This window comes from Archocentrus centrarchus, chromosome 3 (assembly GCF_007364275.1).
Source record: "Archocentrus centrarchus isolate MPI-CPG fArcCen1 chromosome 3, fArcCen1, whole genome shotgun sequence".
In the NCBI taxonomy this organism is placed as follows: Eukaryota; Metazoa; Chordata; class Actinopteri; order Cichliformes; family Cichlidae; genus Archocentrus; species Archocentrus centrarchus.
This window is the reverse complement of record NC_044348.1, coordinates 19,685,123-19,709,676: the sequence shown is the minus strand read 5'-3', so window position 1 is coordinate 19,709,676 and position 24,554 is coordinate 19,685,123. Positions and strand designations below refer to the sequence as shown.

At 38.4% G+C, this 24,554-nt stretch overlaps 1 protein-coding gene across 1 annotated transcript; it reads left to right on the top strand.

The window, feature by feature from the left end:
- The first annotated feature begins 1,578 nt into the window (after positions 1-1,578).
- On the top strand, positions 1,579-22,766 carry ppfibp2a (PPFIA binding protein 2a). Its single transcript, XM_030725927.1, is given in 29 exon segments — positions 1,579-1,674; positions 2,666-2,913; positions 5,860-5,946; positions 7,081-7,194; positions 8,874-9,005; positions 10,684-10,980; positions 11,279-11,371; positions 12,574-12,685; positions 12,889-12,921; positions 14,467-14,481; positions 14,484-14,527; positions 15,191-15,269; positions 15,420-15,544; positions 15,679-15,727; positions 15,730-15,745; positions 15,832-15,892; positions 16,147-16,234; positions 16,237-16,294; positions 17,231-17,325; positions 17,328-17,343; positions 18,834-18,883; positions 18,886-18,961; positions 19,235-19,385; positions 19,593-19,704; positions 19,972-20,060; positions 20,309-20,431; positions 20,785-20,910; positions 21,036-21,224; positions 21,322-22,766. Coding segments are annotated over 29 exon segments (2,958 nt in total). The 5' UTR covers positions 1,579-1,610; the 3' UTR covers positions 21,538-22,766.
- The last annotated feature ends 1,788 nt before the right edge of the window (positions 22,767-24,554 follow it).

The window sequence follows — 24,554 nt, the reverse complement described above, 5'->3', positions numbered from 1 at the left end:
AACAAAAGAGCATATAGTCCACAGACAACAAACAGGACAAAAACACAGACTCTGGGAGTAACACAAAAGTTAAAAACATGCAGTTGTGTTATATAAATGCAAGCAGAGTGAAAAAATAGGAGTGGAGAACAAATGATCAGTGCATCATCTGAAGTCCACCAGAAGCCTGAGCCTCTAGCAGTGTAACAGGGTCAACTAATCTGGCCATCACCATAAGCTTCACCAAAGAGTATGTTTTAAGCCTATTCTCAAAAGTAGAGCATTGTTTCCCCATTATTAAGCTCTGCATGATCACTGTATAAGGATATTTTCCTTGACTAGTGATGCACCCTGTTGGCCATTCTGTATATAACACTGCACGGTTTAAAAACTGAAATAAAATATGAAAGCCAGGTAATTAATCGCTAGCCTCGTAGCATAATTGCCCAACTAATTTTCCGTCAACAACAGGCAATAATGGGTGAATCTACAGTGCTGTTAGCAAACTAGAGTCAGGGAGATATCTCAGTTTGGCCAAAATATGGCTTAGGCAGTTATGCTATGAGGCTAATGAAATAAAAAGTAATCAAAGTATCTGAATAAGAAACTAGATGAATAAATCACCAGACGTAAATTACTGTAAGAACCACATGATTTATGTCAGCAAATAACAATATAAACAAACACTGCAATACGTGTAATCTGTGTTTTTACTGAACTGAACTGTAAGGGGTTCATATTAAACACTGTATTTAACGTTTAACGTTGTTATCTACAGAGTTTAGTAAATGTAAATATAACATGCCATATCTCATGAGGTTGCAAGCAAGCATTAGCATGCACAAATTATTGTTTTCTTTGGGTGTGAGGTTGGTCACTGCCACAATAAAAGCTATTCTTTTACCACAATATGTATTTTCTTTCTTTCTTTTTTTTTTTTTTTTACTGGCTTGTGCTTTTTGATGTTGTTTTGTTAGCTAAAAGCAGCAATAAAACGTGATACTAAATGTCAGATATCAAATAGTTAAACTAAATAAAACCAAAACTCAAGCCCTACAGGGTTCATCCGCTCACTGAGCTGCTTCTTTTTCCAGCTTCAGTGGCTTCATTGTGCATTGCTTATCATTATGAATCGTGTTCTCTGTTATTAATGTCAATCAAAACTAGTTACTATGATCCAGATTGCTGATGTGACCCACTGTGGCTAAAAAAGAAATAAACAGTTTGGTTTTGAACATTAAAAAATACCATCGAGTTTATACTTTTTATAGCATCCGATCAAAACAATTCACAAATATCTTTTGTAGAGCAAAAATATACACAAATAAACAACGAAACCAAAGCAACAAACTATTCTATATATGAGCTTTGGCTTTTTGTGGATAACAGAACTGACAATGGGTAAGGCTTTGGTCACAAAATGAGAGGACCGTTTAAACCCAAAAGCCACATTCAGGAGGTTATTTACTTGGAAGTCACTCAGCTGTTTGCTGCAAAAAGATCTAAGTGCAACAAGGAAGAGGAGTAGTCTGCAGCCTTCTGTCATGTTGCTGAACATCTCTCACCCTCAGTCATTCCGGTCATACCAGTGAGCGAGGATCTCCTGCTCCTTTATAAGACGGTGTGTTGCCATGGCGTCGAATGCCAGCCACATGTTGGAAGCTGCCCTGGAGCAAATGGATGACATTATTGCTGGTAAGAGGTCCCACTTGTGTTATCTGAATTTCAAAAGACTGCTCAGTGTATAATTGCAGGCTTGCATAAAACCAGAAGTATCCAGATGATTTCACTGTGAGGTGTTCACATTTCTATACAGTACACAGAAAAGTTTTGTAAAGTATATTTAAATTGTAATGGACAAATTAAAGACAAAGATAAGAGTTTATAAAGCATTTGTACAGAGTGAGAGACAAGTTTGGGAGAAGTGAAAGTCAGCATTTTCTTTTTTAAATGAGATAACAATTATGACTCTTGCAATTTTTCTTCTTAATTCTTTCTCATTTCTAAAGTAAGTTTGTACTTTTATTGCTTCTCATTGGTTGAAAACTCTCACAGCATATTAAATGCAAAAGCTGTGACTTACTTTTTGCCTTCTTCCCTTCTGTGTTTTCTAGCAGAGGTGACACATTTTAGTCGTGGCTCTTTGTCACAGCCAGAGTGGTGCTGTTGCACAGGGTCAGAAGACAAAGTTCTATTAATAGAGGTGACAGCTCAGTCATTAGCATGCTTCAGTGAGAAACTATCCCACTTACAATAACTAATAATCACACACTGTCAGTGGAAACCAATAATTACAAAGTATACATTTGTCCACATGTCCACCATATGTCCTGAGTTCATTACTGTGCCTTTATTTAAACTTCAGACATCATATATGGAAAGTCACTTTCTGCAGCTTAGACATGGTGATTACACTAACTGCTACTACATGCTGAACCTCTAATTTGTGGATTTGAAATGCCACAGTCAAAATATGATGCTATTTACATTCAGTAAGCTGTACTAGAGCATATTAGTGCCCTCAAGAGGTCATTTCTGGAACTAGTCTTGCTACACGCTGCTTGCTAGAAACGGACTTAATCACTTGTGTACTAAGACACATACCCAGGAAGTTGTAAGAAGTTAGTAGGATGCTTGAAAAATTAAGCTGTGTGACTGTTACAGTATTGATTTCATGTGCTCCTAGGCAAAATGGGTGAAGGCCTGTTCAGCACTCTTATGCAGTTAGGTGGCAAAGATTATCAATCTCCAGAGTGCAGTCAACAGCTGACGCTTCCCCCACCCTTGGATCCTGCCCTCAAGGCTCTTCAGCTGACTGAGGCCCTCAGGGCAATGCTGGAGGGCCAGGGGAATGAGGAAGAACAGGATGCTCTCAGGAAACAAGTATCTGATGATACAGCAAATATTATACTAAAATGGCTGGAAAAAGGTGAGGTGAGTACTGTTTTAAAGGTTTGTCACCCATCCCCATGTGACAGGGTACTATAACAGACTTATTTACCACATCTAGCATGCAAATTCATACCTCAATCTGAAATATTTAATATCTAATATCTAATACAGGGTTCAATCAGAGAATTGAGTTAATGAATATACTAAAATTCTGGCACAGACCAGAGCCACAAAGATGGATTTTATTAACTGCATGATTTGGGGATCTTTGATCCTGGCCATCAATATCTGCAGGGCTTTTTCCTGTCTGTGAAGAAGTAGCAAGCAGGATCTATTGCAAATGACACCGTTAATGAGATCCAGAGCTACTGGTTAAAGCACAAGCAGCTGCACGCTGTTTTTCACTGTTATATTCTCCCTTATATTTTCCTGCAATAGTTGTCTGAGTCGTCCAGGTTAACCACAAACAGTATTTGCCCTCTTCTACTTCAGCTCAGGTTTGATATTGTAAACTTTACACTCACATTCGCCTTAAGCCTACAATGCCCCCTCCCCTTTTGCTTTGCCTTTACTGACTTCGTTTTCTGCCCCACATCTGACAAGCATGTGCTGCAGAAAGTTTCCTCTCCCCTGTTCCCCTTTAGGAAGCCCCACAAAATTAGCTCGACTGAAAGGTACTTAAGACAGTGCAAGAGAATACTGGAGCTAAACAGAAAGAGGTGCAGGAGAAAGGAAGTCAGGACAGAAAAAAGATGAATGATCACACATGAGATGCAGGAAAAATGCTGAGGTGCGGTGAACACTGTAGCAGTTTGAGTACATATGTCAGAGACACGGGAGAAAGAAAGAGGGGCAGTTAAAAAGAAGTACAAAAAGGGAAAAGAAGAAAGAAAGGGAGTACAGCCAACTGGCATAGTTTGACTTATTCAGCTCAGCTCTAAAAGTCTCAGGCAGCCCAGACTCCAAACCACACGGACCTCGATCCTCTCTGCACACTCTGCAACTGCAATATGGAGGCTCTATAAAAGTAGGAGACAGAGAGTACAGCACAGTAAAGAGCCATTCTTTTTAAAATGCTATGGATTTTGTGTTCTGCTTTCTACCAGGGGCTGAATTCTTTTAGTTTTTAACATTAAAAGTCAGACCTGCAGTATAATGGGCCTGCAGGATGGAGTATGATATTGATTTCTACAAACATTTTGCCTGGCTCAGAAAGGTAAGATGTTTTCCACTTGCATGTCTACTCTTCATACTTTCATACTGAACCAGAAATTGCAGGGTCTTGTTTGTTTACTTTGTTGCAGTGTTGTTGCTTTTACGGTATAATTACAGTTGCCATGGTAGATAATTTGAGGGAAGATGTGTTTAGTTTTTGAACTGAAGAGGTGTGCTGCAGAACACATGCAGTCTCACACACACACGTGTCCCCTGTGGTGTAGAAAAGGAGGTATTAACTATAAAACATTACAAATACCAGAAACCTTTTTTTCTATTATGCGATTAGAGAAATGTGCCCATTTTGTTTAAGTGTAACTGTTAAATAAAAATGTTTTGTTTTCTTCATTTGGTTTCACAAATGCTTTATTTCTTTGTTTATTTCTGTTTTTTTTTAAGAAGCTATAAAATATATTTTTTTAAAGAATAGCTAACGGTGCAGCAAACAGCGGTTGCCCAGTGAGCATACTTACTTAGTTAAATAGTTTGACTTTATAAACAGGCTGAGATCATTTCCTGCCTTTTTAACCTATGGAGTCTTTGGATAGCACATGCCATCTTGCTTCCATTAAAGTCATTACTTATCACTGCCCCCATTTGGTGCAATTCTTACTGGATTCCAACAAAGAAGGCTTTTCATGTATATATCAGCCAATCATATGTTAAATCTGAGCTAAGAAGCAAGGGGAAAATTAATGATTTAGAAATTAGTGTTTAGATATGACTTCATTATACTGTGTGACAACACAGTATTAGCTTTAACTTTTTCACTTACCCCCCCCCCCCCCCCCCCCCCCCCCACACCACCAAACACACATGTGTATAACAACCATGAAAATATCTTCTTCAGCAATTCAACCCCCCCCCCCCCCCCCCCCAAAAAAAAAAAATGAATGTATCAACTACAGTGTCAATTTGAACCTTCACAATGGTTCAGTAATATTATTTTGAAAGAGCATATTTGGACTTTTAATTGAATTTTTATTAAAATGACAATCAGTCTAAGACCTGAAGACAAGTATCAATAGATTTAAGCATCTCTGGAGACCAGTCACGTTATTGTTATGACATTATTTATTCATGCCACAACATTACATTTTGTTAAGAGCAGGACCAGAATCTGAAAAATGTAAACATAGGGCAAGAATAAAACAGATGGTCACAATTTAACAGGCCAGGAATTAGTACAATTAAAACTGTACTAAGACAAATATCAATGAGGATATACCAAGACGAGTGTGAGCGACAAATTATGTAAAGTATGCAGTGCACAAGTATTACTGCTAAAATAATGTATTTTAAAAGTATAATCCCAGGACTGTTTTAGTGTTTTAAATTTATGGCAAAATGCATGAGTAGTTTGTTCAGAATTATGGAGACTGGGGTATATTGTTTAAATGATTGTTGTTGAAAGCCTGGATCTCTTAAAAAAAAAAAAAAAAAAAAAGGTCATTTGTTTGCGCTTCACTTCCCTTGGACATTGATGGTTCTGAAATATCACTGACTAAAAAGAAATCAGACTTCAGCCAACACTTCCCCCAAACTAATGAGCTGGTGTGAAATGTTCTACACAACTTTTAATGCTGGATTAGGACTTGTAAACCTCTTACAGTTTTAAAACATATTTTTGGCACAATACGAAGTTTGAGAATTGCATGTGTGCGTTTGGCTCCATCTGTGCATATGTATTGCAATCCAGATTTGACCCATTGGGCTGCTGCTCTCTATTAGCAGTGTAACTAGTGAACTTAACTGCCGACCTCTATTCTGAAGGGAAACCTCCATTCAAATGCTAACAGTGAGTCTTACCAGGAGCGTTTATCACGTCTGGAGGGGGACAAAGAGTCACTAATTCTGCAGGTGAGATTACTTATTTCTCTGGATACTTTTCACTTGTTTCATGCATTTTTGAACACAAATCAATCAAATCTCCATCTGCTTATGCTTATAAAATGTATATGACCTATGAAAACATTGCTGCAGTGGCAAAGTATCAGCTTTAATGTTACAATAAAGCCGGATCAGTTCCACTGTGAATGATCCTGCTTTAAAAAAAAAAAGGCAAAAAAAAAAGACACATGACACTACACCTACAGAAGGAACTAAATCTAATCAGTGCTCATATCAGATAGCAGTGTTAGAGAAGAGAGGTGAGAGAAGGAAGGTGAAAGGACAAAGGTAGGTCGCAGTACTGTGTTGTAAATGTTGCGAAATTGTGTGTTTTTGTTCAACTGTGGGTGAAGCAACAGTTTCAAAGTGGGTTTGGTGTTGTTACAACACTTGAATGTCTTGTTCTGTGTGATCTGTTTGTCTGTGTGCATGTGTGTAGGTGTGTTTAGCACTCAGGACTGCTCAACAAGTGCGTCGTAGACAGGTTGAGGCTAGCAGCTTCATGTCCTGTGGGTGTGTGTGTGTGTGTGTGTGTGTGTGTGTGTGTGTGTGTGTGTGTGTGTGTGTGTGTGTGTGTGTGTGTGAGTGAGACGTCAGGTGCCCTATTTGTTTCTTCAGGCTGCACATAAACCATTTGTTTGGAAAATCCATTCTACGTGACTGGTTGGACCAGCCTTTTAGCATATGATTAGCTATTATGTGGCCTTAATAGTTTCCTTGCAGATTTAAATTTAACCTGGATTCTGCTGAAATCGCTGGAGTCACTGAAGTGTGGCGAGCACCTACCCCGGCACAAAGAAACATTCATTTCTTCAGAAAGGAAATGTTTACACTGTTTGATCTGGCACAAATGTAGAAATTTCAACAAAAATGAGCAGCAGTCATTAACCGAGAAAAGCTGATATTAATAAATAGTACACTGTGAGAAATGTTGTAGTAAAAGAGAAAATCTAAATCCTGAAGAATTGTGCTGGGCCCAGGCTGCATTTATGTGATAAAGTTTGGAACTAAGTGATGATTAAACCATTTTATTCTCCAACCATTGCTTAGAAAATGCATTCTTATGTCTAATAGCTTTCCATCCTCATACGCAAACACACATAGGTGAGTGTGCTGACAGACCAGGTGGAAGCTCAGGGGGTGAAGATCAGCGATTTAGAGAGTTCTTTGATGGAGCATCAGCACAAACTCAACTCCACAGAGGAAATGTTGCAGCAGGTATTGAACTGCTCTCAAATCATATTGTGTCAAAACATCTCACACTGAACATTCTCTGTACTAAATACTTGACTTGTATTGCCTGAACAAAGTCAGACATGCATTAATATTATGTCAGTACTGGTTTGCCCCTATGTAATTAACTGTGACAGGGCCCCAGATTGTCCCTCTGTCTTTTAAATTTGACTCCCAAGCACTTCCAGGTTTCTCTCATAAGCTGCAGAATGTTATTCAGGATGAGTTCAGTTTCCTGGAAAAAATTCTTGCTAAGATTCCAGTGCATCTGGCTGCAGGTCACCCCAACAACCAAAATATTTAGGACGCTCAGACTCATTCCAGGACAGCATCTCAAGAGTGTCTGTCTGGTTCATGCAGGGCCAGACTGGTCTGTCTGGGCAGGTGATCACAGCATTAGTAGCCACACCTCTAATCTATGACCACCAGAACTGCTTGCAAACAGGCATTAACAGAGAAAGACACAGTGGGAGAGGAGAGAGAAAGAGAGAGAGAGGACAACAGAGGGAGGGTGGAAGGGAGGGAGAAAGGAACAAATGAGGAAGGAGGAACAGCTGAAAAAGGTGGAGAGATGGGCTGGAGAAAAAAAATGAGGTGGCGCTCCTTTAAGAGTTACAAGTGTACAAGTATGTGTATACTTTCAAAGACTTTGTTAAATAGTCCAAAGAACACTGAATGGAACGGGCTTATGAAAATTTATTGAAACCACATATACACTTGAAACCACAGCATCCATGAAGGCATTACACTCTGGTTTCTTTTACTTCACGCAGACACTGGAAAATGGACCAGGTAGTATGTCTTATTCTTATACTGCTACTCAAACTCCTTCTTACTGTTTCGGCGAGTTCTGACAAATTTCCTGAGTGCCAGAATTGTGTCTTGCCTATCTGATTTAGCTGTGAACTTGATTTGCGATGTCTACTTGTCTGTGCCATGCTGCCTATGTGTGCAGAGTATCAAAGGGCAGCCAGGAATTGTGTCTTGGAGACATGGTCATTATGAGGCTTTGGACCTGAGCCGTAAATCTCTTTCTGGTGACAAAGCGCTAATATTTTCCATGTGCACTCTAGAAGAAGCTCAGATATTTTCCAAAGTCAGCCTTTTAAATGGATGTATCCATATGTATAGTTTGCCTGCCTCCGATGCTCATTTCTAGGCTTTAAGTGATTTAGCACCTGCTTGACATCAACCAAATTAGTAATACATCTGCCTGCATAGTCTGGCTTAACTCTCAAGCCTGTCAGTGATTCGGCACAGACAGTCAGAGAGCCATTTAGCGGCAGTCTCTCTTAGCACCAGGTTATGATAGGCAACTGTTTACAGGACATAAGAAAAGCACCTGTTGAAGATATTACGAGTTAGTTTGATGTTGTCTGTGGATGTTTAGCATGCTTTTGCCACCTCTCTCTCTCACTCTCTCCCCCAGTAACGTGTGCTTTGAGTGAGCTGTGAAATGGGCATTATAAATAGTGGTCATGGGTTGTGTATATTTAGCCACTCAAATAGCTTCTAAAACCAGAAGGGACTATCATTACAGAGCTGGTAGCTTGCTGTGTCTCATACTTAATGTTGCCTTTGTTCAGTAAGTATTGAGGGAATAATGTATTTGTGTATGTCTGTTTGTGTTGCTTCATGCTCTTGCTGAACGTTGTTGATGACAGGAACTCCTGCATAGGGCGTCACTGGAGAACCAGAAGCTGAGTCTTATGGGGGAGGTGTCCTACCTGAAATTAAAGCTGGCAGACATGGAAGGAAAACAGGGCCATGGGGGTGAAAGGCAGCACAAAGCAGAGGTAGGGCTTCTTGCTGAGTTAAATAGGACTGTTCCTTATAATCAGAAATGTTTAATTACAATTAAAAATATTGTTTGTAGGCATTGTAGCACTGTTTGTCATGATCTATGTAAAGGTAATGTATATCCATCAAAAGTGACCACATTGAGTAGCACCAGAAATGGATTCATTGTTTTATTCACTTTGTAAATAACTTTACAATTGGTTCTGCTGCCCATATTTTTAAGGAGAAGTTAGATAATCTAAAATCTTCACAGGCTTCTAGTTTACTTAAGTCCTTGGAAATTTGAACTCTTCCTGGAATGACGAGGGTACTTGCAAAAAATCTGCTTTGTGTTCTGACGGATCTAACCCTGAAGTCTGCTGCTGATTTTATGGAAGACTGTAAACACTTTCTGGACAGATGGAGGGAAACATTTAACCAAACTCTGGCTCTGTTGTTCCTGGGCAAAGTCTAGAGGAAAAAAAAGTCTCCAAGGAGTTTAATATTTTTTTTGTCAGTCCAAACTGAATCCTGTATTTGCTCAAGACCAATGTGTTAGGTTAGCAATAGACATCCTGGACATTCAGTGACCATTTTAGATAGAGAAAGCAGGGAAAGCAGGACTGTTACTAGACAGGATACTGTAATGTATGTAGTTACTGTCAAAACACTGCCAGTCAAAGAGCCTTTGTATCCTCAGGTCAAAAGAGTTCAAGCACAGTGCAGCTGGTATGATGGATGACAGGCCAAATATGAGTGTGTGTAGGCTTCAGCCCAGAAAATTCTGTTCTTGGTGGTGGGTAAAGGTTGATTGGGTCATTCTTGAAAAAAAAGGGACCCCTTTTAAAAGACATATTTCCAGAAAAAACATTTGAGTATTTCTGAATTTTGTAAAGGTTGTTATTTCTAAGCAGAAAAAAAAGCAGTTACCACAGTGAAATACTTTGTGTTTTAGTAGATTGCAGCTTTTAACTAATTCACAGTCACTTTTTCATTCTGAGCTGCTTCTGCAGTGTTTACAAATCCAACTTTCCCAGCTGCTTAGACTAAATAGAGTAGAAAAAAAATTTTTTACTTTACCGGTCTCCCACGTGCTGCTTCTACTACACAAACATGCCCACACATATTCATGCTTCCACACATGCTTCCTTGCTGTAGAGCCAACAAGCTCATAGATAAATTTAGCCATCATAGCACTCTGGATCATCTGTCATATCCGCTGTACTGGACCCCAAATGAGACTTCCTCTGTCCGCAGTCCCAGCATAACTTGGCTGCTTGGCTGCTTTCTGAAGGAACACTGACAGGCATCGCTTCTGAAAAGATCACAAGAGGCACACTTATTGACCCCTACTGACATTTATCAGTGTAAATTACCAACAAATATAGTTATGATAAAACCAAAATACTGCTCATGCTCAAAACAAAAAAACAACAAACTGCTGAACAATGCCTGTTTGAAAAGAGATGTGGCCCTGTGTGTGTGTGACACTGGGCTCAAATCAAATACCTGCTTCATTTCACACTTTCTAAGGCTTTGAAATACAGGATTAATTAGACATAATGAAAAAAATGTTTTAAAGGTTGACTTTTATTAAAATATATTCACACACAAACCTACACATCTGCCCACAATGTTTCGCCTTTCTTTCTAAACATTTCTCTCAATCTTTTTCTCTCCCACTGCATCTGGCAGACTGTAGTGAATTTCATTAGTGAGCTGCAGGAGCAAATATGTCAGTTTCAGAAGGAGATCAATAGCAAGATCCAGGAGAAAAAGGCCCTGGAGATCTCAGCTGACAGCAGATTTCCCGTGGAGTGCTCTGCTGAGTCCACTGAAAGCCAGGACTCAAACCTGGGGGTGCCTTGTGACAAAACCTCAGGGATGATGAACAAACTGGAGGTGGCTCCAAACGGGTCTGATGGAAACACAACTACCCTGGAAGAGGGTAGCTCAGATGCAGAGCAAAAGTACTACTGTGGAGGAGAAAGTGTAGGCATAGCTTGCTTGCATGACTTATATCATTGTGCACAGCATGCGTTGTCTTACTTTAGTGTGTGGGATCCTTAGGTTTAGATGAAAATGCAACAACCACTCACCAAACATCCTCGACAGCACTTTTGTCACTGTAGAAAAACCAGCAAAACTAATCATATTTATCTGCTATCAGTGCGTGACACAATTAAGAGTTGCATTTCATGCGCTTGTGTGAGAAAAAAACAAAAAAAAAAACATTGTGCAGAGTTACTAACATCAACTGAAATTTAAATTCTTACATTTTCTATTTAAGGGCTTATTTAAGGAACTCAGGATTCTTAAGGACAAAGTGGAGCAGCTCGAGGATCAGAAGTTACAGTATGAGAAGAAACTCAAAGCAACGAAGGTAAAAGAAAGTTCAGATTTATGTGGTGTGTTGGACTTTGCAGTACACCATCAGTGCCCAAATTCCACCGCTAACTGTCCACTCAACTTTCCTAAAAGCTGTCCAATCTGATGTTCCTGCCAGTTAAGTGAGTCATTCTCTTTTGCACATGATCTCCCATTCACAGACACCTATGTTTATTTGGGAAGTCTGAGAGATGTTTTACTTTCTAAATTAAAGTATGATGGAAATAGATTTAATAATAACAGCTATTTAATACACTACTTTTCTCATTTGGAGTGATTCAGTGATATTAACTTTTTAGACTTTCCCTCATTTTACTTGCTCTCACCATTTGTCCTCCATTATGATAAAATCTTTACCTCTGCCATTATTTCTACATTGCTCTCCAAGACTTTCTTGCTGTGTTTCTGGTATAGCAACTATAATCTGTAGATTAAACATGCTTCATTTTGACATCATCCTTCTACTTGTTTAGTCTCCTTGCTCATGTGATTCAAAAGGCACTCCTGGTAATTTCATTATAGATCTTTTTGTTCACAACAGACAAACACTTGTAAACAATACTTGGCAAACTGTACAGTTACACCATGACTGGCTTTAGGCTATTTAATTGCCAAAGGAGGTTGGCAAAGTTTGTTGTGGAATTTAAATAATTGTGTAAGTCAAAGACATGTTGCTATCTGCAGAGTGACAAAATGAACAAAAATCTACATCTTACAGAAATATTTTCCTTGCAATTCTCAGGTGAGAGCTTTGGTTACTGGTAGTAGGGCAAAATGTCTTGATCAGTATTTGAGACAAAAGGTTGATTTTCCTCAGTTCATTTCCTTCTGCGTGCTGATAGAAAACACTGGCAAACAGATCAGCCTGAGTTAACTTCATTGCCATCTGTGTGCTCCTTCTGTAACTTGCTTCAATACAACCTATAAACTCCAGATAGCAATGACCTAACATTTGGTACTCTAAACATCACAGAAGTGATATTTATGTGCTTTGTGGTGGGTTTTCATATATAAGCAATGGTGGAAAAAGGTTTGGGCTTCACTTGAGGACATGTGCTGGTACTTAAATCTAAATGCACGTACACATCTTGTTTTTATGGATGTCCAAACGCTTTTAGGTGTTACTGTTTAAATAGCACACACAGTACACTGCGTTTCCTGTTTGCTAACATTTTTTTCACTGTGTGTTACCCACAGGCAGAGATCAGCAGCCTTCAGCAGCTTCTGCACAGTAAAAATGCTGAGATTGAGAGCTTGCACTCTCAGCTGCTGGCCAGACCCTCTCTAACCACAGAGAGCACAGAAAGAGGTAAGCAAAGCTGCCAGCCTCATGCTCTCAGCCAACCTGCCAACAACAGCCTCTCTCTCAAAGTTACCCAGCCTGATAGGTGACACAGTTAATGACTCCTGTTTGCATTCATTAACTTTCAGTGAAAGTAACAACTATGGAAAAAGTCAGTCTCAGCCCTTAGTGAACTGTCTTATGAGTTTCTGTCTCCCTCTCTCTCTCAGAGGAGATGTACAGGAAGAGACTAAACACCAAATGTAAGCCTGAGCCGTACATAATGAAAATTGTTCTAAACCCACCGGCCATGTCTACTTTTGATCTCTCATTATTTCCCTTCTCCAGACATGCCTCTCTATTTCATTATCTTTCATTTCCTTCTGCTCTGAGGGGTAGTTTTGACAATCATCAGCTTGTTTCCTGAATAACTTGATGTGTCTCTCCTCCCTTCTCTTCTCTGTATCTTTATTGAATATATATATATATATATATAATATATATATATATATATATATATATATATATATAGATATATATATATATATATATATATATATATATATATATATATATCTATATATATATTAAATTTGTCTGTCATAGATGAAGGCTTCTCTGGGCTTCTTGCTTGGTGCAATCATTATCACTTAATAGCAATCTTGTCCATATGAGTGCAAATGCTAAAGAGAAAGTTTCTGTGTTTATGTACCTAGATATGTCTGTGACTAATAACAACAACAACAGTAATTATAACAATAATCAATTCAAATAGGCCAAACAAGACTCATCAAAATAAGATACAATGTGATTCCACTGTAAATAATAACTTAAAATTAACATTAAAATCTAAAATTTAAAAGATAAAATGGAGTTAACCTCAGAATGTCAAAAAATATAAAGCTATACAAAGAAGCTACTTTCCACTGCTCCCTTGCTCACAAGGGGTCTCCACAGTGGGTAGATCTGCATGTTTTTACACTGAATGCCCTTCCTGATGCAACCCCAAAGGGTTTTGTGTCTCCTCCTGGCATCAAACCGAGGAGCTAAACTCCATCCTAAAATTTACAAAAAGTTTTATGATATAAATGAGTCTTTACAGTGATTTAAAAGAAGACACTGACGGGACAACCTGGATTTCGTCAGGCAGGTCATTCCACAGTCGAGGAACCCTGACAGCAAACGGTTCAATCGCCTTTTGTCTTTGAGTGTGAGGTGGGAACAGTTCACAGGTTTCTGCCTGAGGGTCTGAGGAGGCATACTGGTTTGTACAGGAACAGCAGTTTGAGTATAGATTCTGGGGCCAGGCCATGAAGGGCTTTAAAGGTAATAAGTAAAATCTTAAAATCAATAATGGGCAGCCAGTGTAGAGTCATTAAGACTGGTGTAATATGTTTTCTGGGTTCTTGTAAGAAGTCTGACTGCTGCATTTTGCACAATCTGATGTCTATTTAATGCTTTCTGATTGATACCTGTTTAAAAAAAAAACATTACAATAATTTAAACCGAGGAAATGAACGATAGTCTTCCTGTCTCTAAAAATCAGTATTGATCACAATCCTGGCGATATTCCTTAGGTGGTAGTACTCTTTGATGGGTAAAAAAAAAATGGTTTGGATAAATTTAAAAATAAATGGTTGGGAGCATTTTAGTGAGGAATAAACTGATGATTTGCCACCATGTGTTTTTGCCTTTCCTTATTGTCTAAATAACTATATACTAATAATACATCTGTTCATATCAAATTTTATACGACACAAGCAGCAGCCTATACAGATTAATGATCAGTGTTGGGTTTCTCCTTATAGATCAAGAATTGCAGAGGCTCGGAGTGGAATGAAATCATTGGTAGCTGCCAATGATGAAAAGGTAAGTTGCCATTGACCTGTAAACCTATCCTTTCTCAGCTGTGAGTGATTACACAGTAAAAGCTTCCATGTGTATGGTCATCAGCTTACTGTCCTACTGCCTGTGTATGGCTATGCTAGCATCACTGCGTCTTAGAAGGTTATAATGTAACTGCTTTTTAGGCTGTGTCTTTTCAGAGGCGCCACCCCTCCAACCATTTATAGCACAGAGGGGCTTTTGTATTCTCCCTCCCAGAGTATTTTCGACTTTAAAGACCCACAGACATTGACTTACATGTGGCACACCAGTGAAGACACACACGTACACACACCCCAAGGCAGGCCATTTCAGGCAAAGCCACACTTAAGCAGGCCCCATTCTGCCAAGCCTAATTTTGGAGTGAGCTGCATTAAGAGAACCATAGCAAAACCAGCCATGGGCACCACTTCAAAAAACACACACTCCACGCAGCTGGTTACCACAACTAAGATTTCCAGCCCGGCCTCTGTCAATCCCCTCCCTATCCATTACTTTGATCTAAAGGCCATATGGTGGATGAGAAACAGTTATGCAGTATATCGGTCAGTAACTGAATGAAGCAGGTAGTCCTTTATGATGTTTCCTAACTTCAGATAAACATCTAAATTGTGTTTTGTTGCACAATTCTTACCTTGTTGTCTGTAGGACCGACGTATTGAAGAGCTCACTCTGCTCCTGAATCAGTGCAGACAGTTCAGAGAGGTCTCTAACAACACAAGGCAAGGTAATCAGCTTACCTGCTCCTTCATCATTCCCTTGCAGTGCTCATGACATTTGAGCATGATGAAGCCAATCATGCTTTCTCTTTTAAAGAGAAACTGATTCTGATATTTGAGTGGATTAAAAAAAAAAATCCTTCTCTTTGTTACTGTAGCACCATCTGCTGTCCATTCATTGTCAAATGGCAGGAGCCTGTCAAGCAGCAGTGAGGAAGAAGAGCAGGGTGTGATGAAGAATGCTGACACCGCCAGTGCAAAATCTGAGGATGTGAAGTCTGAAGTGTGTGCACCCCCCCCCCCCCCCCCCAAAAAAAAAAAAATATAAGCCGATCTATTATTTCTATAAATATTTGAATACAATTATAGGCTGACTAACTTATTTTAATTGTATAATAACTTTTATATTAACTACAGGCTTCGACAATAAGCTCTGCATCCCAACAAACATCAGTTTCATCAGTCCAGAAGACAGCGATTCCAGGTAGTGCAGCAGTTTTTTCATTAAAGGATCATTCCACTATTTCTTAGTAGGATTTTTTTTTGAGCTGATTGTGATTGTCTTCACAGATTAGAAGCGCAGACTTTATCAAGTAGCATGAATGACATAACAAATGGACCTACAGAAAAGGTATTTTTTTTTTAAATTGTCATACAGTTCATGTAAATAAGCTATCTCTTCGCTCATAATGCTCCCCTACTTAGTTCCTTTATAGTTACAGGCTACTATACCATTTCTCCTGCGATGAACGCATAAGAGAATCAGAATGAAATAATTTGTATTCACACTGTATTGCACATGCTCTGTTATTTAGAGATTGTAGCTGTTTGAATGATTTAGAAAAGTCACTTTCTTGTCTGTTCATGTCTGCTTGGTTTATCCAGACTGGCCCCAGTGAAATGAGAAGTCAGACGCTGCCTGTGAATTCCTCTCTGTTAGAACAAAATGGGATCGGAGACAGCAGCAGTGAATACTGAGTCAAAGGTCTCCAGCTGGGAGTGAAGACGGAGACTCAAGCCAAAGTAAATCCCAGCATATTAAATCAAGCTTTCCTGAGTGCTGTTTATGGTTATTTATTATATGACTGCTGGTGTTCTGTAACAAACCTTGGTGTACTGCAGAATCAGTTCCCCGTGTCTATGGAAAAGGCTATGGCCTTGTAATTCCCACGTGTAAAGACAGTATTCATATTTGGCGCAAACCACTCTATGTCGACCAGACTACTTTTGATCATAGCTAATTGCAGAGCCTCCTGACAGAGCAGATGGATCATGGTATAGACTTTCATACTGAGCACGCCCCTCTCTCTTGCTCTGATTGACCACATTCATCCCAGCTCCACCCGTCCACAGCATTACTGACCAATTTTAACTTGAGCCCCACCCTGATTTCACTCTGCTGCAGCCTTCTGGAGTGAGGTGACTATCTTGTAGCCTCCACCATAAAGAGCAAACCTTGTAAAATTACCCTCTAATCCTTTTCTTTTTCATGGGGCATTAACTGATGAATTATTTGCTGAGCTCCATGGTCTGTATCCTGAGAGTCTCTACTGAATAGAGTACTGTGTAACAGCAGACCACCATGCATGCACCGTTTTCCTCTTAATGTCGTCTTTGGTATGAAAATGAAGGAAAAAAACAAAGAACTTTTATGGGTTTTAACTTTGTCCTCACCATCATAATCAGTATTTCAACGTTAAGCATGCCGAAATTACAGGAAACAGTGTAATCATCTATAGAAGCAATCAATCAAATGTGTTTTATTTGGCAGGATGACAGCAGAGCTTTGCCTGCTTATGTTATCATAATAAACTCAAATTTCCAACTAATCGAATGCATCTATAATTTTTTTTTTTTTATGGTCTAACCCGCCCTCTAGAATACACTTAATAATCTGAATCATTTTTGTTCTTTGTAATTTATATTACATCTGCTGTGGTTTTTGTAACCTCCTAAAGGAAAGCTGGAGAAAAACTGATGACAGCACTTCAAGTGATACTTCCCCCGTTCATTCTGGCCAGCGAGCTGTGGGCTCACCAGAATACATGAAGAATAACAGGAGCTTCAGAGACTCTGGGGAAAGTGAGTTTGGGAGCATAACATAAACTCATCAAACACAAAGTGCATTAACCAAATGATCACAAAGCAGGAAAAAAAAAATAAAAGCAAAAAAGAAAAAAATGCACTGATACACTAAATTCTGTGAACGTGCCATGTAATCTGTGGCTCATGTGAAGCATGACTTAATGGATTGAATGCATGTATAGTTGTTAAAAAATAATTAATAAATACTTGCATGTATTGTCCTGCTACTCCAATGACATTATTTTTTGGTGGAAAGTAAACAAAAAAAAAAAAAACAAAACACTTACTGCACAAATTTCTCATCAAATTGATACATTTAGTTTTGGCAATAAAGAAAAAAAAGGTAATATTTTATATTCTCACATATTCTGTTTGTTTCCCTTGAAAAATTTACAGTCATGTGAAAAAATACAAATTTACAGATATTTTTGACTGTATGCAGCTCAGTGAAAATAAGTACACCCCATGATTCAGCACCATGTCAAACTGCTCTCAGCAGCAATAACTCAAGTAATCATGTTCTGTCTCTCACATTGTTCGGGAAGAATTTTGTCCCACGCTTCCTTTGTTTCAGTTAATATTGTGAGCATTTGTTTATATGCAGCTCTCTTGAGGTCCTGCCACAGCATTTCAGTCAGGTTGAGGTCTGGACTTTGACTGGGTCATTGCAACAACTTGGTTCTTTTCTTTTTCAGCCATTCTGTTGTAGGTTTGCTGCTGTGCTTGGGATCATTGTCCTGTTGAATCCAGATTAGGACAATCTTTAGCTGTCAGGCAGGTGGCCTTACATTGACTCTACAACAGTTTGGTATACAGAGAAGTGTATGGTCAGCTCAATGTCTGCAAGGTGCCCAGGTCCTGGGCTGCAAAAACAAGCCCAAATCATCACCCCTCCACATGAGCTGTTTGTGCTAATATGGTGTGTTCGGTTTTGCCAAACATGGCATTATGAATCCTGGTCAAACATCACCACTTTGTTCTAGTCTGTCCAAAGAACATTGTTCAAGAAGTCTTGTGGTTTGTTCAGATGAAATTTTGCAAACCTAAGCCGGGCTGCCCTATTATTTTTAGACAGGTTTTCTTTAACATTTAACATGCTAACTGAGAGCTGTAGAGTCTGAGATGTTACTGTTGGGCTTTTTTTTCTCTTTTTCTTTCTTTTTTTTTTGCCAATCCTGCAAAGATTCTGGCATTTTTTAACACACTGTAATGCTTTAGACCAGCAAACTGCCAGAACCCTCTGCTTTTATTGATGTGGTCACATTTGCGGATGATAGATTAATTTAGTGCATTTGATTATCAGCATCTGGCTGCTACTTATCCTCTTAATTTCTATGGAGGCAGTAAGTGTTTTCTTATTCTCTTACAGGACTACATGGAGCCCTGTGAAAACCCTCTTTTTCACATAACTGCATATATAGACTTTTTAGTTTAAGAATGAATAATTGGCAGTATTTTAGGCAGATAATTTTCTCTTATCCATACAGACTTCGAAGAACCCAGTCTGGAGGCCTCCCTGCAACAGATCCAGATTCTGGGCCGTTAGAAGAGGGGGACTGCGCGCGACTGCTGGACCCAGACTGACCCGAACCCCTGAATCATTTGACTCGGCACGGTAAGCGCTATCTGATTTGTAGTAGAGTGCTCCTATTTTAAGGGTTTTGCATTGTTGATTGACCACTGTAGTTTTGCTATTTTAAAATATTGTGGTGTAATTATTGAGCCACATCCTCTTCACTACCTAAATGAAAAGATGAAAATGAAAAGAGACCATTGGCTGATTTAGTGTTTTACTAATTTACTGTAAATTTACTGTATTCATTTTGAATAAATGTCTTGCAATAAAATAACAATTTAATAATTTATTTTTATTTTTATTTTCTGTCAGTGATCTGAATATTCCATTCAGTCAATGGACCAAGGAGCAGGTGTGTGGCTGGCTAGAGGACTATGGATTGGGCCAGTACGTTAGTCTCACCAGACAGTGGGTTGAAAATGGACAAACACTTCTGTCTGCCACACCTCAGGATTTTGAGAAGGTTGGAATACAAAAGAGTTATAAACTGTTTAAACTAAACAACAATAATATCTTAAATTTAGAAATCAGTGACCTTCCATATAAACTAAAACAATTTTTAAATGTTTAAATATTAGGTTAGATAAACCTCGTCAGAATTGCATGTGTGGAAAGAGTCAGTGTACCCCAGTCTTTGTTTAATGAGACAAACTGTTCTTTCTGACCTAAGGAAATGGGTATGAAGAATCCACTGCACAGGAAGAAGCTGCAGCTTGCTCTACGGGCATTCACCACTAAAGTTATAGAGAAATCATCAGAGCTGGATCACATCTGGGTCACCCGTAAGCCTATTTGCATGCAATATTTTAAACATCTCAGGCTTATGTGTTCTTGTGTAAATCAGATCTAGAAATACCAACCAGAATATGAAACCAAACCAAGAAACACAATGTGTGAAATATATTTGGAAAAACTGCAATTATAACCTGCCCTCTAAATCAATAAATCTTTTCTAACTAAGCAGTTCCAGTGGACATGTTTTTAACATGTGAAGAAGCATTAAAGTTTAGTCAATGAAATGGATTCATGTTTGATTTTCACCCATTTAGGCTGGCTGGATGATATTGGTTTGCCTCAGTATAAAGACCAGTTCCATGAAGCTCGAATAGATGGTCGGATGATACAATATCTCACAGTGGTAAGACTTAATCCTGCACATGTTGCATTATTTCATTCGATTTCAACAAAATAATTTCGTTATACCATGTACAATGACAATAAAGGGCTATTCTATTCTATTCGATTCTGTTCTACATTTTCTTTTAAAGTGGTGGCCTGTAAATGCATTCATCCGATTTTGAAATCTAACTTAAAAACCTAAAACAACCTCTTACAATTAATTCGTACCAAATTGTTCATCCTAATGATTTTTTTCTATTTGCTCAGAATGACCTCTTGACTCTGAAGGTTACCAGCCAACTTCACCATCTCAGTATTAAGTGTGCAATTCATGTGCTTCACGCCAATAAGTTCAACCCCAACTGTCTTCGACGTAGACCTGTGGAGGAGGTATTACTTTTGAAAGAATCTTTTGAAAGTTTTATGCTTCACATAGAGCTCCAGAGCACTGTGGAATCAATGCATGTGGCAGTACATGGTGGCTGTTTCATGTTACGCTATATTCTTTGCAAAAATGTTAAATGTTAACACTCTAGGCTTCGAGAATACAAGATATTATACTGCTCTTGTTGATGTAGTCACATCAATTTCCCACAAGATGGCGACAGATACATATATCTGCTTTCAAAATGCTTCAAGACTACTTATGAATGTGTGTTTAGAATGAGGGCCAAACTGTTACAGGAGCAATGGAAGATGGTATGATTCTAGTTTGTACTTTTCAATGTTTTTTTGTTTTTTAGAAACATCCTTCTCCTTCAGAAGTAGTGCAGTGGTCTAACCATCGTGTGATGGAGTGGCTGAGAGCCGTTGACTTAGCTGAATATGCTCCTAATCTACGTGGCAGTGGTGTTCATGGTGGGCTGATTGTAAGTAAATGTAAATTTTGAGCTTCTCTACAAGTGTCATTCTTTCCTTTTCGATCATATCAACAAAATATTTTTAAGATGTAAGCAGAGTGTTAATTATGTTGATTTTTCTTCTGTCAACATAGATTCTGGAGCCTCGCTTCAGCTCAGAGACTTTGGCCCTGCTTTTAAATATTCCCCCACAGAAGACATTGCTCCGTCGTCACCTTGCTACTGCATTCTCTGCTCTAGTTGGGCCTCAGGCCATGCAGGAAAAACGAGAATATGGCAATGCCACGGGTCATGTGCCCCTAACTACCACTGCAAAAGTAAAGGTAAGATCACTATTTAAATCAGTGAAATGTTTTGTTGCTGTTGCAGCATGACATCAATATTATTTATTAATGTATTGGCCTTTTTGTGTGTTTTTAGCCGAAGAAGCTGGGCTTCACCCAATTCAGTCACCTCAGAAAGAGGAAACCTGATGAATCTGCAGACTATATCTGCCCGATAGACAGTGGAGCACTAACAGTTAATGGAGTTTCTCGCTTGTCATCTTCAGCACAAAAGGGCCTCAGTCCCAGATTGGACAGACAGGCTGAGAGGGAGGAACAAGTCGGGCTCAAAGCTCAAACTAATATTAATTAATTATTGTTTGAAGCTAAGACATGAAGTGCCACCCTCTCCACCCCACTCACGTCTAAGTGACTTCATAAATCCGGGACATTCTAATGCCAGATATTTACCCACAATGCATCTGTCTTGTGATTTGCTGGAGGCTGTGATGCAGTATTTAGCAATTATTAATTGCTGTTAATGTATATTTAATCAGATCATATTCATCTTAAAAAGGTGATGACTGATGATGGTGTTTGAATTGTTTTAATAAAGCTACTCTGCATTCCTTATACAGTGGGATATCAACCATTTTGTATATAGACTTCTTTAGTAGAATAATGAGCTTTTCTTGTTGCAACATCTGGATTGTTTGCACAGTGTCATTGACTGGATACCTTCCAAACAGCTGTTTCTCAGTTATTTTCTGTATGACTGAAAGTGAAAATCATTTAAATTCTCTGCAGCTTCAGATAAGGCTCGTTGGTATACACAAATCTACAGCCCAGTGTTTTTTTGTTTTTGTTTTGCTCCTTTGCAGTTTAGAAAGCCGTTAGTGTTGTTAGCTTTTTATTTTATTATTATTTTTAAGAAAGACCAACCACAACACTAGTTTCCATGAAAGCAAAATCCTTTGATGCCATCTGGTACTTCATATTGAAGACCGTCAAACATTAATAACACAGAAACACCCGACATCCCAGGTTGTACAGGGAAGTTTGGGCTCATCCAGTTGGATTTCTTTAAAGACAACAATTCTGAATATCTGCTGCAATAGAGCATGTTTTGAATTTGGTGACAATTAAATAAAGAATCAAAAAACTCTGTATGATCGCTATATTAATTTGGGGAGTTGTCACACAGTTAAAATGCTTTTTTAATTCTGGAAAGTATCCCCCAGTTTTTGGTTGTCTTGCTGCTTATTAAGGGGCAAGTAACATGCAGTAACTGTTATTGTCCCCAGTATAATGCTCTATTACTTTATTATAAAATCAGAATAAACAGATTAAAAACACTATACAGATTCCCTTTCAGCTATTCTGAACTGCCACATATTTTAATATCTTAGTAAAAGATATATCCCACGTCTATTGATCTTCACACTTTTAATTTTTCATGTTAAACTTTTCCATGTTAGGTGTAAAAGAGGATGGACAACCACGACTATGTTAACAATGTTAATAATGTTGTACTGTGATACATTTTTGGCTATATGGCTAAAATAAATACATTTCTTCATCTGTAGGTTCAAACAAATTAAGACTGTGGTGATATAACTTTTCTTAAACTTTAGCAAGCTCACAGGTGAGAAGTAACTGCATTGATGTGGGATAAATCATCTAATTCTATTTCTAAATGAGACAGCAAGCAACGGTCTTGGTCAGAGTGCTCCATTTTCATAGATTAAGTACTGTAGTGAAACAAAGTCTCAATAAATGACTGTGTGGGTGTGTTTTCATCAGTGCAGTCCTAATGAATCTAATTAGGATTCTGCTGGCATTTCTGGAACTGTGGTAGTCAGGGCAGCAGTCACTTTCCCTCTTAACCTTCCTGTGGAAGCGCACAGCCTCAATTAGACCAAACACAATAATTAGGGAATCTTTTACCTTTGCATATCATTAGTTTGCTAACAGAGAGCATCCTGATCAATGATTATAAATGACAGGTTCATAAATAAATTAATTCTGCTGACAAGGGCCTAACACCACTCAACTAATCCATGTTAAATGGAAATTAGAGGGATGCAGGAGTGAGAATTGAGAAATCGAGAAGCGTATAAGTAATAGGTATTAAGTATCTTATATATATATATATATATATATATATATATATATAAACAAAAAGTAGCATTCATGCCTAGACAATGTTAAAACAAACTAAAAACAATTTTTTTAAGCCTTTTTAAACCAGCAGATGTCAGTGTTGCCTGTGTATGCTGTTCTGTGCCAAGACAGCGCTGAACCTTTACGGTTGACTCATATAGTCATATAGAAAGGAAAATGTGTTTTTGTTTAGTTTTCACCTATTGAATCATAGCCTTTTTCAATGTTGATATTGCTTTTTTAATTCAGTGACACTGCCTCAGCCCATAGTTTTACTATAAGAGGTCTTTTGGACTATATCCCTACATTTGGAATTACACTTTCAGCTGTATGAACTGGAACATTGGTGTCATGCCAATCCAAATAACATGAGAGAATATCACATCATTAATCAAATGCTAGGCCTGGTCTCATGTGGGAGGTTAGTGTTCTGGGGTATTTGTATTTGCAGGGTGGATAGTGGACAATCCAGGTTAAGACAAAGAGGTACAAATGAACAAAGAAGCAATTTTTGACTCTCAAAAATATTCAAAAGAGTAAATGCAGCTTTATAACTTATATAAAGGGCAAATGCATGCTTATTTCACTCTGTTTTTTATACTACTTTGTCCGCAGTGTTGTGTGCATCTATATACGTGAGTTCATCTGTTAGTATTCATGTATGTGTTAAGAGAGGGTGGCATTGTTTATAATAGTGCATCTTAGGCTAATTTCAGTAATGTGATCCAGCCTGCACTAGCTGACAGTTTAATAGCTATTATTTGTGTCACCCTCCCTCATAATGTGTTAGCAGTAAATTGCCATGTGCAGGAGATTGTGGTATGACTGACATCTTACCTTGCAATATGATATCTATTGTTTTAATTAAGTGAAAGCGTCTGCGACATTTATTGGTTTCCAAGTTCCTTGTAAATGGCTGTGCGGGGAAAAAAAAGTGTTAGTAAATTATCATGGTTTACATTACATAAATAATTTGCAAACCCTTTGCTAATGATTACACATTATTCTCCCACTGTGACTGTTAAGTTATCTGAATACATCACAAATATAACACTGCATTGGTGATGGAGCTCCTCCTTGGCAATGCCTGATCCGTCACTCATCTGTCTCAGCTTCTTTCTGTGTGTCACTGACTGTGAGTGAGGTTTGTTTATTCTATGACCCCTTTTTTGCTGGTGAAGTTTTACATTGAAATTAAAGACGCAAACTTTTATTCTGTTGCCAAGG